Raw genomic sequence first — 12,438 nt, 5'->3', positions numbered from 1 at the left:
TTCTACACAGCAGCCGTACAACGTGGCGCAAGTCTGAATCTTCCGCGACCCTGCGTGACAGAGGCCGCGAATGGCATCTCGACTGACCTGTGACCGTCGATAAAGTGGAACCGGCCGGAGTTGCTCAGACAGTATCGCTGATCACAGCCCTCGTGTCGCTCCAGCAGCTCGGAGAATGCGTTCGGCTCCATCTCCCAGCTAGCGTCCCTGTGGTGGAGAGCATCCGCGGGCGTCAGCTCTGGCGAGCACGTGACACTGCCGGACACAAACTGACGCGCCATGGTCCGGACAAAACACTGACAGGGCGTGAACGCTGGCGAAAATTGTCCGTGTGCTGAAAACGGCAGCTGCGGACAGCCACCAACAGGGCTGGACCGCAGCTCTGGCGAATACTGGCTGTACGTCATAACTGCGACCCGGAGGCCGCGTATCACAGCCCTGCCACGTGTTGATCGTGTGCCACGGTCCCCTAAGGGAGCCCGCATGCCACAACTTCTGCACCCGCTGGCCAAGTGCCACAGGTCCGCTGCTGACACACCGCGTGTCACATCAGCGACACATGCTGCTTCACTGATCAGAGAGGAGCCTCACTGATCAGAGAGCAGCTGTCACTGATCAGAGATCAGCCTCAATGATCAGAGAGCAGTCTCACCTCTGCGGCACGTAGACGCCGAACTGTTTCATGTGTCGCAGGAAGCCGGTCCGGTTGTTCTTGTTGCGACATATTGGGCAGGTGAAGAAGTAGCCCGAACTCAGAGCCATTTTCTGCGACAAAGAATGTGGCAGTCGGTGCTCACCCGGTACGCCGTGTTCCAAATGCAATGTTTGGGGACGATATATATCTCATTATCACCACGCTTAAAACGCAGGGTTTGCCATATGTTAGTGTTTCAAGGTGTTTATTTTTCTGATTTCACTGCATGTTATCATCGGCTGTCTATATACCGATCCCCGACGTCATTAAGGTGCCAATCACGCGGTTTCGGCGCACACAGAAACATACAAGACCACAAAACCTCCACTCCTAATTCGGAGCACGTCCTCCGAATGTGAGCGCAGCCAGTCGGTCCGCCGGCAGCGCCGCCCACCTGCAGACAGAGCCGGTGGAAGGTGTGGCCACAGCACGGGGTGCAGAGCACGCCGGGCCCGCCGCCGTGGCCGGCCGAGCCCAGGCAGATGCCGCAGGGTCCCGGCCGGCGCCGCGCCGGCTCGCGCTCCTTCGGCCGGTGCTGGGCGCAGCGCACCCTGCAACAGCAGCCGCCGCGCCCCCGTGTCAGTCGACGGCAGCAGCGGCGGCGCCGCCCTCTCGGACGGACGTGCGCTCGTGCTGGCGGCAGGCCTCGTGCGGGGGCTACCGCACATCATGGTTTTAGACCGTGGTGTCCAGCAATAGCTTTGAACGCGTGGGCGGTGTGTCGGCTTACGGAGATGGAAACACGTTCGTTTCGCTTCAGCTTTTGATTCGTTCGGCAGCCACTTATCACAACATGAAAATGGAATGAGGTCGCGGAAGAGTTGATGGCGTCCACGCTCATACGCCGCGATTTAAACGCGCGTGGACTCGTCCGTTGCTCCCGAGAGATGGTGCCGGCGACTCACTCAAACCGGCCGAAGAAGCTGAGCAGTGCGCCGGCGTGGACGGCGCAGCTGACGTGGAACTTCTTGCTGCACTCCGGCGCGTGGCAGCGGGAGTGGGCGCCGCGCCGCTGGCAGAAGTGACACACCTGGGGACCGACCCGGCCCGGGTCACGCTGGTGACGTCACCCCCCCCCCCCCGTCTGACGTCACGGGTCAGAGGGATGTGGTGGTGGCCTCCGCGAGATGACTGGCAGCGGAAGTGGGAGCACATTTACAGGTCAAGTGCGGCAAACGAGATTACACTGTTGAGGGGAACGCGACGCAAGCCGTCGCGCATCGTATTGTAGAGCGTCAGCCACTGCAATGGTCTTATAACAGCTCAGGAGCCCTGGCGCAACCAATATTCGAACCTGGACCGCTTACGAGGGAGCCGAAGGCGCCATCCACCTGACCAGGACGTCCCCAGACAAGATGGCACCTGACATACCGGGCCAGAGTCACAGATGGTGATGGTGGTGGCCATAGCAAAGGTTACCTTGGGCGTGTCAGGCAGTATCCAGTGTCACGCTCTCCGCCAGGATGGGCACAACTGAGATGCATGTCAACATGAAAAGAGGGCATTTCTTGATCTCTGAAGTTCAGAGAACGGAACAAAGCCATCATAGCTGGAGGAAAAGAGTCCAATGCACAGGGAGTCTACCTGGGCTCGGATTTTCACGAGACCACGGTTCGTGACCTACCTTACGCGCAGATTTCTTGATTTCCTTGCGTATATCTGGAAGCTTGAAACCCTGGAGTCCCTCATGATCGCTACCATTTTGCGGCAGACCCTGAGAAAATAGCTGCAAAAGCAGACGAAATGAAGGTTTGAGGACGTGAAATCAGGCGGCCGTTTCTCTTACATTTCTACAGCACAACTGAATGCTTTCCACGTGGGAACAGGGTACGTGATAGCAATACTCAGCTAGCTTTACTCGGATGGGACAGGAAAGGACAGGACAGGTTTACCACGGTATAATCAGGAAGAAAGCTCCCGGAAGGGAAGTCCGCATCCAGAACAGCATCAAAGGAAAGAGACGCGCCCGGAAAGCTCGTTTGAATATTGTTTTCTACCCACTCGCCATCTCACCACTAATCACGTAAAAACAGCAGCAAGCAAGCGACCGGAACGGCAGTTCGATACAGGCGTTCGCTCACCAAGCAGAAGTGGTGGCAGACAATCTCTCGCTTGCGCAGAAGCTCGCCGTACAGCAGAGGCGCGTCGCAAGACGACCCGCAGAGATTGCAGGCCATCACCGCGCCACCCGCGTGAGCTCGCCCCGCCGGCCGCTACAGACGATCAACACAGGCGTGAAGATCAGCCAGGCTGCAAGGTGAGCTAAAGTAACACAAACGTCAGGGCGATTCCTGCTATTCATGCAGAAAAGGTGTGAGATATACGTCTAATTCCCTAATTCCCGAGCACTTGTCCGATGGCCTCTTCACGTTTCTACCGGCAAATGCAGAGTGCAGATGGCTGCAGGGTAACGGGGCAAACAAGTAATCATTGCAGCACCGATTGCCGTGAATGAGCACACACAACCTGTGTGCAGATTTGTTTAACCTTCATGGAGAGCCAGACCTAAATTCACCTTTTGATGCTGGTATCTATCATAATGTGTGAGAGAAGGGGCATGCTTTGGACACAAACAGGGACATTTTTGCACATGTTAGATGTACAAGAGATAAGTTGTGAAAACATCAAACCTTTGAAAACATCTCACCAGCCTAGAGAACGAGTTTACCTGGCATGCAGAGGACTGCAAACTAAAGGCATCCATGTTTCTTTAAAAAAAAACATTAAGACATGCTGTGCAACATCCAGCAAATCTATATTGCATGGCTGGAGGCAGTGCTGTACCAACCCTAGTAGGACTGCTCTTCATGCAGCAAAGAAGGAAACCGCATCTAAATATCTTCAAGATGCCATCAGTGCATGGAACAGTGCTGCATGGGTAATGAGTCTCAATGATCCATGAGTCTAAACTAAATGGAACTTTTGTACATATGGTGCTTCATGTGAAAAGGATGACACACGAGTGTATTAATTGCTACCGGATTTCCCATGCCACTATTCATGCACTCCCTCCTGCATCACCCTTATTTTGAACAAGCTAATGATTCTGGTTTGAGGGCATGTCAACTGCCAGGGCCTTTATGTGCCAAAAAACAACATAAAAAACACAGGCAGGGACATGATATGAAAAACGTGTCCCGAGATCCCTCACTTTCCGCATCATGGGATAGCACCTGGTCTGTGCTTGTGGTGGATGACCATTTTCTTGTACACATACATGACAAAGGTGTAAAGAGAAGACTTGATGGCATTCACTGATGCATTTACATTCATGTAAATTTTGAAAAGCTTTCTTCTCAATGCACCCAAACTTTAACTTTTGGTTTTGTTTGACCAATGCGCAAAAAACAGCTTATGTAAGTCATGCAAGATAAAAAAGGGAATGGAAGGGAATGAGTGAACCAATGATTAGAGCTAATGCCTGCAGCGTGAGTTGTCAATGGCTGGAAACTCTTCCCCAGTGTTGTTGCCCATCATACACTAAACAAGTTCAAATCCAGATGAGACTCACACAGGACGCACCTAATGTAACTTATCTACCACGTCCCAAACCGGATTCAATGTAGTTCAACCGGTCAGGAACTTGTAGGAGGCGGTCCTAAAGGGTAAATGGTCTTCTATGTCGTACCTGGTAGCGTACTGCAACGTGCGCCAGAACATGGGCAGGGTGCCCACAAAAACTGAATCCTTCTACATATGGCTAACACACAGCGATTTAGGTCAGAAACGGATTACGGGTAATGTAACAAAACTCCACACTTCAGCAAACACACACCCCCATTCCCCCCACCTTATTTGCTGAGCGCCAGAAATCGCAGCAATTCTTTGTTTTCGCGCCTTTTGGTAAGTCTCGATGTTGTGTTGCATCGAGCTAAAGTGCTGCAATATATTTTCATAAACCTGCTGCAGGGCTTATTCACAGTCTACGCAATTAAAACCACTGCCTGGTCAAAACATAAACATCAAAAGTATGTCTCTTCAAGACCGCATTGGTTGATCTCAAAAGACGCACGCAGTGAATTTGTTTTTTTAGCATGTTTTAGTGGTTCAATCACAAAAATCTTGCGAGGATCAGTTTTGCACCCAATTTGCGACATAGATGTCAGTTTGCATGCTTATCACGTCTGATGTCATTTAACTATTGGAGCAGCACGTTGTATATCTATGCCAAAAATTGTATCAGTCAATTCTGCCCAAAAAGTTCCGCCGTGCTCTAGCAGCGCGCAGGTTATTATTTAAGTTTGCTATCATTTTCAATCAAACTGTTTAGCTTATTTGATCGATTTCACCCAAAAGAGCGCCTTTAAAAACATTTATGCGGAACAAATGTCCTCAAATCTTCCTAAAATTCCAGAATTGTGTCATTTGGGTTTTTTGCCATGTGGTTGTCTGTGAGGCAGTCCTGTTGGCCAACCTAGATATGCCCTTGTTTACATATGATTGCATGTGTCATGCATGAACATTAAAATAAGAGTGATATGAATGGTCTGATGAAATGTGTGATGAACTTGGACCTGCAGGCTTGGGAGGACTTATTCTATTTTGAAACAGTGGACGGCGCGAGATGTCCAATATCATTTGGGAGAATTACATTTCGTAGCCTATATCATCTGTGTAGCTTAGTCACCGTAGCGCATTTGATTCGAGGAGTAGCGCGGTCGCAAGTGCACAAGGACGAAGACAAGCAACTCGGGAACACACGAGAATTAGCGGAGGCGGAAGGGGACGTGCCGTGCAAACCCTCAGTTCTATCACTACTCCAGCTGCGAATTTTGGCTGCACTGTGTCGATAGGTGGTCAGACGTCAGCGGTGGAGTTGACACAAGTGGTCAATCACAGACGATTAGCACCATGGCGGATAATGAAGCATTGTTGGCACAATTTATGGCCATAACTGGTGTTGATACGGAGCGAGCAACTTTCTTTTTGGAAGCGGCTGGCTGGAACCTCGACGTGGGTAGCGATTGGTGTTGATATTGATTGGTCGATCAGTCTTCTCGTCTTGCTCAGTTGCTTGCATCATATTAGTAAAGTGTAGTGTGCACATGTAAATGGTCAAAACATGGGAGTAACACTACACAAAACATTTCAAAATGCATGTCCTTGCTTCCAAATCACCCAGCTATCTAGAATGATGGGATTTTTCTAGCTTAGCTGAATATTGCATGAAATGATGGTACAGGAAATAAAATGCTTCTGCAAACCTACAGTTGTGGTCATACTGTGTGCAGTGCAGGTTGTGGCACATTTGATCTCAAATAGTTTGCTCACTTATTGTTTGATGTGATGTTTTACCAGGTGAGTGAGATTCAAACTATGGATCTTGAGAGATCCTATGAAATAGCTTAGGCATTTTTGTGTTGTAATTTTATAGTTTCTCTACCATTGTGCTTACCCAGTATTTTTGCTGTTTAAGGTGGCCATGGGCAACTTCTATGACAATGATGGAGATGAAGCACAAGACCAGGAAGCAGGTGAGGTGGTTGGAGCTGCAGCAGGAGCAGAACCAGCAGTTGAAGAGGTTCAGTCTGGCCCAGCTCAGAACAGAGCTCAGAGACAGCCTGGGTGAGTTAGTTGCATATTTGTTCACCTGCATTGGAGACAATATTGTTTTTTGAACATCCAAAGTAAAAGTGTAGAGTGCAAAGCTAAATGATCTGTGAAAAAGATAACCAGGGGATTTGGTATAAATCCATGTCATAATAAAGGATATGTTATAGTAAAAGGAATGATAAATTATCAACTAATCTCATAAGACCAGGCCACAAATGATTTTTTGGGTTTGGTCAATGGGGAGGTTGTTTTGTTTTGTTTGATGTTTGTTTTGATGATGTTTTGTCCTCAACAATGAGTTTTGGTCATAAGGGGAGGTTGTCCACATTTTGTGCTGTGTACCTCCTAATTTTGTAGAAGTTCAACATCAGTCCACAAGAGATAGGAACAACTGGCAAAGTCAGAAGCTTTTTAGGCCTTTACTGCTGATTTTTTACACACTGGTTTCCCTACCTTTTACACAGTGATGTTATGCACACTGATCTTGATCTTCCAAAGGGTACTAGTCTGCTCCTTTTGTCTGTTAACCTGGTTGAGGCATGTTCATCACAGATTCCGTGAAGGTTCTTATTTGGCAGTTCATGAGATTAATACATAACAGGAATTAAACCTAATTTTGGTAAAGATGGTAATAAAATAGGATGATGTACATCTTGTATTTGTTCTATAGGTTGGTAAATTTGTTTGAACCTGTAATAAGATGCATCACCCTGTTCCAAGTTCACTTTTACTACATGTTGGTTTTGCTGTGAACTGCATGTCTTGAAGCTGATTTTCCCGTGAATATTTTTGTGGTTCTAGATGATGCAAATATTTTTTGGTGGCAATTGTATGCAAAATATAGAATTTGGGCCCAAGTCTTTTGCTGCCATTGCAGCAATATTTTTTGTTGGGTCATTTGCAACATCATTTAGTCAGTTGGTGCAGTTTTGTTTTCAGAGCTACATTCTTCAGGATGGCATTGGTTACTCAAGTGGATACTAGGTCTTTAGTTATCAGCTTTGCTGCTTTTGTTGAATGTTGAACATATTGGGCTCCTGCAACAATCTATGGACACCTAGCCTACCCCTCCCCAAATCCAATTTCTTCCTGGGTTTAGGACAGCTCGTTCCTGTGTTTGGATGAAAGTGACCAAAATGTGCCAACTGGCTGTGATATATGACGTTGCTAGAATGGGCTAAAATTAATTGGGGAAATCATTTTTTTTGTTTCTGATGCAGGCCACAATGAAGGACGCATAATCATAAAAGAATAATAAAGGAATGGTTTATCACCGATTCATGTCATCGATTTGTTGCGCTCACGCGCCTCCAATGCCCGGTACTGTCGCCCCCATACTTGAGGCAACCATGTGATTTCAGGATTGCAGGCATTGTGTTGATTTGGATACCGTATGATGGCGGCTATGTCCGTTATTGTTGGTTACAAGATGTTCATGCAAATTGAGGCATGATGACCCAAACGAAATGTAAGTGGTGCTGCTGATTTTGGGCCCGGTGCGAGCTGCAGGGCTGACCGGTGGTCATAAGGCCAGCCATCTCGGTTCAGAACCCCCCAAAAAAGAAGTCTCCATGCAGTTCTCGCCGCGCAATGCCGTCCATACACTGCGTTTGTGCTGGCAGGATTCGGACGATCCAGGGTCTGATGGACGCGCACTCGGACGAGTCGGACGAGGACGGCCAGGCGTTCTTCGCAGGCGGCTCGGAGACGAGCGGCCAGCAGATCCTCGGGCCGCGCAGAGGCAAGAGGGGCGAGGACATCGTCAAGGAAATGTTCAGGGCCGCCAAAGGGTAACCATCACGTTTGACGTGACGTTTCACGCGAAAGAAACCTGATGGGATACTACAAGCTAACAACCTCCGCATGGCGCCGTTTTCTTGTGTGGGATGATTGGGGACAAACGGACACGGTCTAAGAGGAAATGGTGAATGCAAAATGTTACCGGTACGCCAGGAACCCCGCAAACCGCCATATAGTCCAGCGGGCCGACCCCGAGGCGGTGACGACGTCTGAAGTCAGTCTGTGAACACGGAAGGGCAGAAATCCCCCAGAATGTCAAAAGCCCGCTGAATCAGCCAGGGTCCCGGGATGGCCAGGGATGCCGACAGCGCGATTGCACTGACATGAATCTCCGTGCGCCCATGCTGCTCCATTTCGGCCTGTTTACGCGTACGTGGTGATGGTCACGTTACGGGGTCACGCCCACGGTATCATTTGCACTGGACAGGTTCGTCGTCCATCGGTCTCCGTGGTGTCGTGTTGTGCTGGGCGTGCCGCGGCTTGGACTTTGTCTCTTCGGTGTGGCTCTCCCCCCCCCCCCCAATCCTTAGGATTGGAGTGGGGGAGAGCCACACACACCCCAATCCTTAGCATCATGCGGAACTACAAGTCATTAAAACAAACATTAAAGCGTTCGTTTTCCTTGACATGTTTGTAGTTCGCCCTCGCCCCATCAGTTCATGTGATGAAGCGCGGCCCCCGGTGCCGTCGCGTCCTCCGCGTCCGCATGCTGTACCTCCCCCGCCCCGCCCCGCCCCGCAGCCAGGGCGCCGAGGAGGTGGAGCCGACCAGCGAGCCGGGCCGGCCGCAGCCGTCCACGTTCGGCGGCTCCGGGTACCGGCTGGGCCAGACCGGCAGCGACTCGGAGAAGGTGCCGGCGGCGCCCGATCGGCGGCCGCCGCAGCCGCGCACCGTCAAACTGCGGCTCTGGAAGGCCGGCTTCAGCGTCGACGACGGAGAGCTGCGCGAGTACTCGGATCCGGATAACCAGGAGTTCCTGAACTCTGTCCGCGGCGGGTGAGTGCCATCCAGGAGCGCCGCCCGTGAATGTCCCGAGGTCGGCGAATCGCTGAAATGCACTGAGATTCTAGGAGGAATGCCGTTTATGAGCTGCTCACGTTTACGAGCTTATCAGTTCCGTACACACCGGGCTAATCCCGTCACCAGGCGACCGAGAACACGCCCTCAGGCCCTGAATGTCATCTGACATACCCGACACCCGGTACCACGTCCGCGGTCGGTGTCTTCGGACCTGCCGAACATTCTTGTCCCGCGTGCGGCCGAGTGTTTTCAGGCGCCCGTGGCGGTCCGTGCCCGCTGCTGACGCTCTACTCGTGGTCCGCGCATGCGCAGTCAGGTGCCGCTGGAACTGATCCGGGAGGCGCAGGGTGGCGAGGTGCACCTGGACATGGAGGACCACACCGGCACGAGGACTACGAGAAGCCCAAGGCCAAGCCTAAGCCGTTCTCCGGCCGCGGTCACGTCCCTGGGCAGGTCAGTGATCTGGTCATATCAGATCATGTCAGGCCAGTCTGTTAGCCAGGTAGCCAGTCAGTCAGCGGGGATGGTCGTTCTCAATCAGTGTGTCGGCCGCCTGGTCGGCCTGTGTGAAGCCCGTGGGTTATGCGGTGAGGTCAGGCCAACGGTGCGCTCTGGCTCCGCCGCCGCCGCGCTCTGGTTGCCACGGTGGCTGTGTTTCAGCCCGGGAGAGCCCGCGGCCGCGGCCGCCGCCGCCGAAGGCTGGTCACTCTCCGCCATACTGTGGCGCCTGCTCGGCCTGATGGGTTTCCTGTGGCGCTTCTTCAGCCCGGCGCCGGCGGTGGTGGCGCGCCGGCGCCGGCCGCCAGCGCCGCCGCCGCCGCCGCCTCGGCCGGCGACCGGCCGCCAGCGAGGCGGCGGCGCGCGCCGCGCTCGGCCTGGACGAGGCCCAGCCGACCACCAGCGTGCAGGTGCGACTGGCCGACGGCTCCCGGCTCATCATCAAGCTCAACCTGTCGCACACCATCGGCGACCTGCGGCGCTACATCGTCACGTATCCTTTGAGGAGGCGGGCGTGGGGCACGCTACGCAGTTTTTCGTTTTTCGCCTACGCTTTTCGTTGCGTGATGCACTGTTTACCAGTTATGCTGTTCTTCTGTCCCCGCGTTTTTTTCAACTCAAGTTCCCCTTCACAAACAGCCGTAGTGTACCATACGCTGGCAGTGGGTCTCAATATTCTGAGTTTTGCGTAAGTAGTATTCCGAGCTTTGAAGTGTCCTTCATATCGCATACCCTCGCCCACGTGTTGTGACTGGCGTATGGTGGGTGCAGCATGCCAGTATTTCGATCCCGCCCATCTGCCGACGGTTTCCTGACGACGCGACGCACAGAAGCCCGGCCGCAGTACGGAAGGCACGCCCTTCAGCCTGCTGACCACCTTCCCGAGCAAGGAGCTGACCGACGACAGCCTCAGCGTCCAGGACGGCCAGCTGCAGAACGCCGCCATCCTGCAGCGCGCGCTGTGATCAACCCCATCCCACCAAACACCGGTCTCTGTCAAATCCCCCGTGTTCCGTCTACAGGTCGCGTTCAATAAAGCACCATGCGTATTCGATATCACATTCCTGTTGGCCCGGCGGACGAACGCCGCTAACTGCGTCCCTGCTTACAGCACGGGTGGAGCGGCCGGGCAGCGGCCCTGCGCGGCCCGTTACAGTACAGGCAGCTGGCGCGGTTCGCCCAGCGCCCAGCTACAGCATAGACAGCCCGCTACAGTGCAGTACAGGCAGGTGGCGCGGTGTGGCGGCTCCGCGCCCCGCCGCAGCTGGAGGAGAGAGCAGCCGTCAGATCTGTGCAGGACTGAAGGCGGGGAAGGCGCCGGCGCCTCAGCCCGGTGAACGCCTGCAGGCCGGTGATGGCCCGGCCCAGGATCAGCGCGTGGATGTCGTGCGTGCCTGCCCAGGTGGAGCCAGCGTCAGCGGCCAGGCGGCGACACCGCACGCACGGCCGGCGGGCGACGGCGCGGACGCCCGGCCAGCGATGGCGCCTGTGCCGTTTTGCTATTGCAAGCGACGTTATGATGTTTCGTGACAACAGAAAATACACACAGCAGTGATCGCAGGAGGACTGTACCGAAGTCCCATGACGAAGCCCCGGTTGGAAGCAATACAGGCTGGTAATGTCGGGGAATCTGCCGTCATTATTAAGTTGTCCGTATCCCGTGCGTGGATCAATAATCAATCGAAAAATTATCGCATTCGACACAGTTATATCAATCTTTCAGAGACACATCAGAAAAAGTAAGTCATCCACATCACGCCAACAGTTCCTCCAAGCAGGTGGTAGCAATACTAGCATCAAGCAGAACACCGATTCATGAGCACCCAACGCCAGAGCCGCGTTCTCACCTTCGTAAGTGTTGACGGCCTCGAGGTTCATGCAGTGCCTGATTATGTGGTACTCGTCGCTGATGCCGTTGCCGCCGAGCATGTCGCGGCAGTGGCGCGCGATCTCCAGCGCCTTGCCGCACGAGTTTCGCTTTACCAGCGAGATCATCTCGGGCGCCGCCCTGCCGGGCAGGTGCTTTGACGTCACGGCCATCCCCCGAGCTCGCCGGCACGACGGCACGGGCTCCGCGCGACTGCAACTTCACCAGCTCACAACACGCGGCCACAAACTCTGGTCCCAAGCCGTACATCGCGATGCCGTGATACAGATTTCACGCGTTTGGCCCAACGTTAAAGGTGCAAGCCATTAGGTGTTCCATTCATACAGAAAATCGAAGATCACATTTTCCTGTGAAGAAACCTGAATGCGGTGTGTGGATGCCGGTGCGAAGCGTGCACCGCTTCGGTGACCTGGAAGGATGGCACATGCAAACGCCTCGCATGCGACTGGCGAAAGCTTACTAGCCTTGCGAGCGAACAGCAGGATCCGCTTCCCGAATTTATCATCTGTCATGTGTTCGCAAAAAGGGATGAACTGTGTGGCCCGCCTGAACGCCATTTTACAGCAGACTACTGCCTTATATAACACCTGGAAGTGAATTGGGCGTCAGAGGGAGAGGCAGATTGGTAGTCTGGCTACGTGCCCCTCACTGAGGCAACCGAACGGGCCGCGCTAGCGTTGCCATCGAACCGCCGCGCTACCGTACCTTCGAAGGCGGATGTTGTTGCCAACAACATCCGCCTTCTGACGACACTTGGGTCCCTTCATTACGCATGAAATGTTGGAGAAATGAACATTGATGAGAAAACTAATGAGCAATCGCTCGGGCCAGTCTGGGAAAGTCGTTTTCACACAGAAGTATCACTGTTTTTACTTGGATATTCATCGATAAAACCGTTTTTGGCAGCCTTTTCTTCATCAGGTGCTTACTTCAATAGTGAGTTACGCTGATCAGGTAAATCAAACAAATACGCACATGAGATCAA

The 12,438-nt window shown here is 52.8% G+C and overlaps 2 protein-coding genes and 1 long non-coding RNA gene across 3 annotated transcripts; 1 reads left to right on the top strand and 2 right to left on the bottom strand.

The window, feature by feature from the left end:
- Nucleotides 1-128: 128 nt before the first annotated feature.
- LOC119114844 (uncharacterized) lies at nt 129-1,172 on the bottom strand. Its single transcript, XR_005096080.1, has 3 exons — nt 1,089-1,172; nt 653-765; nt 129-207 (listed from the first exon to the last, which is right to left on the bottom strand). It is a non-coding gene; the product is annotated as an uncharacterized LOC119114844 (long non-coding RNA).
- A 423-nt stretch (nt 1,173-1,595) lies between these two features.
- LOC119089334 (PHD finger protein 7-like) lies at nt 1,596-2,890 on the bottom strand. The gene is made up of 3 exons (XM_037212002.1): nt 2,776-2,890; nt 2,319-2,420; nt 1,596-1,724 (listed from the first exon to the last, which is right to left on the bottom strand). Exons 1-3 carry the CDS (start codon nt 2,869-2,871, stop codon nt 1,596-1,598), a joined length of 327 nt encoding a protein of 108 aa, XP_037067897.1. The 5' UTR covers nt 2,872-2,890.
- Nucleotides 2,891-5,462: 2,572 nt separating this feature from the next.
- On the top strand, nt 5,463-10,537 carry LOC119089332 (NSFL1 cofactor p47). The gene is made up of 8 exons (XM_037212001.1): nt 5,463-5,647; nt 6,111-6,259; nt 7,870-8,037; nt 8,789-9,043; nt 9,380-9,450; nt 9,728-9,765; nt 9,919-10,154; nt 10,410-10,537. Exons 1-8 carry the CDS (start codon nt 5,546-5,548, stop codon nt 10,528-10,530), a joined length of 1,140 nt encoding a protein of 379 aa, XP_037067896.1. The 5' UTR covers nt 5,463-5,545; the 3' UTR covers nt 10,531-10,537.
- The last annotated feature ends 1,901 nt before the right edge of the window (nt 10,538-12,438 follow it).

Source organism: Pollicipes pollicipes, unplaced genomic scaffold (genome assembly GCF_011947565.3).
Source record: "Pollicipes pollicipes isolate AB1234 unplaced genomic scaffold, Ppol_2.1 Scaffold_3087;HRSCAF=3621_pilon_pilon_pilon, whole genome shotgun sequence".
NCBI lineage: Eukaryota > Metazoa > Arthropoda > Thecostraca > Pollicipedomorpha > Pollicipedidae > Pollicipes > Pollicipes pollicipes.
The sequence above is the reverse complement of the archived record's forward strand: the minus strand, read 5'-3'. Positions and strand labels throughout refer to the sequence as shown.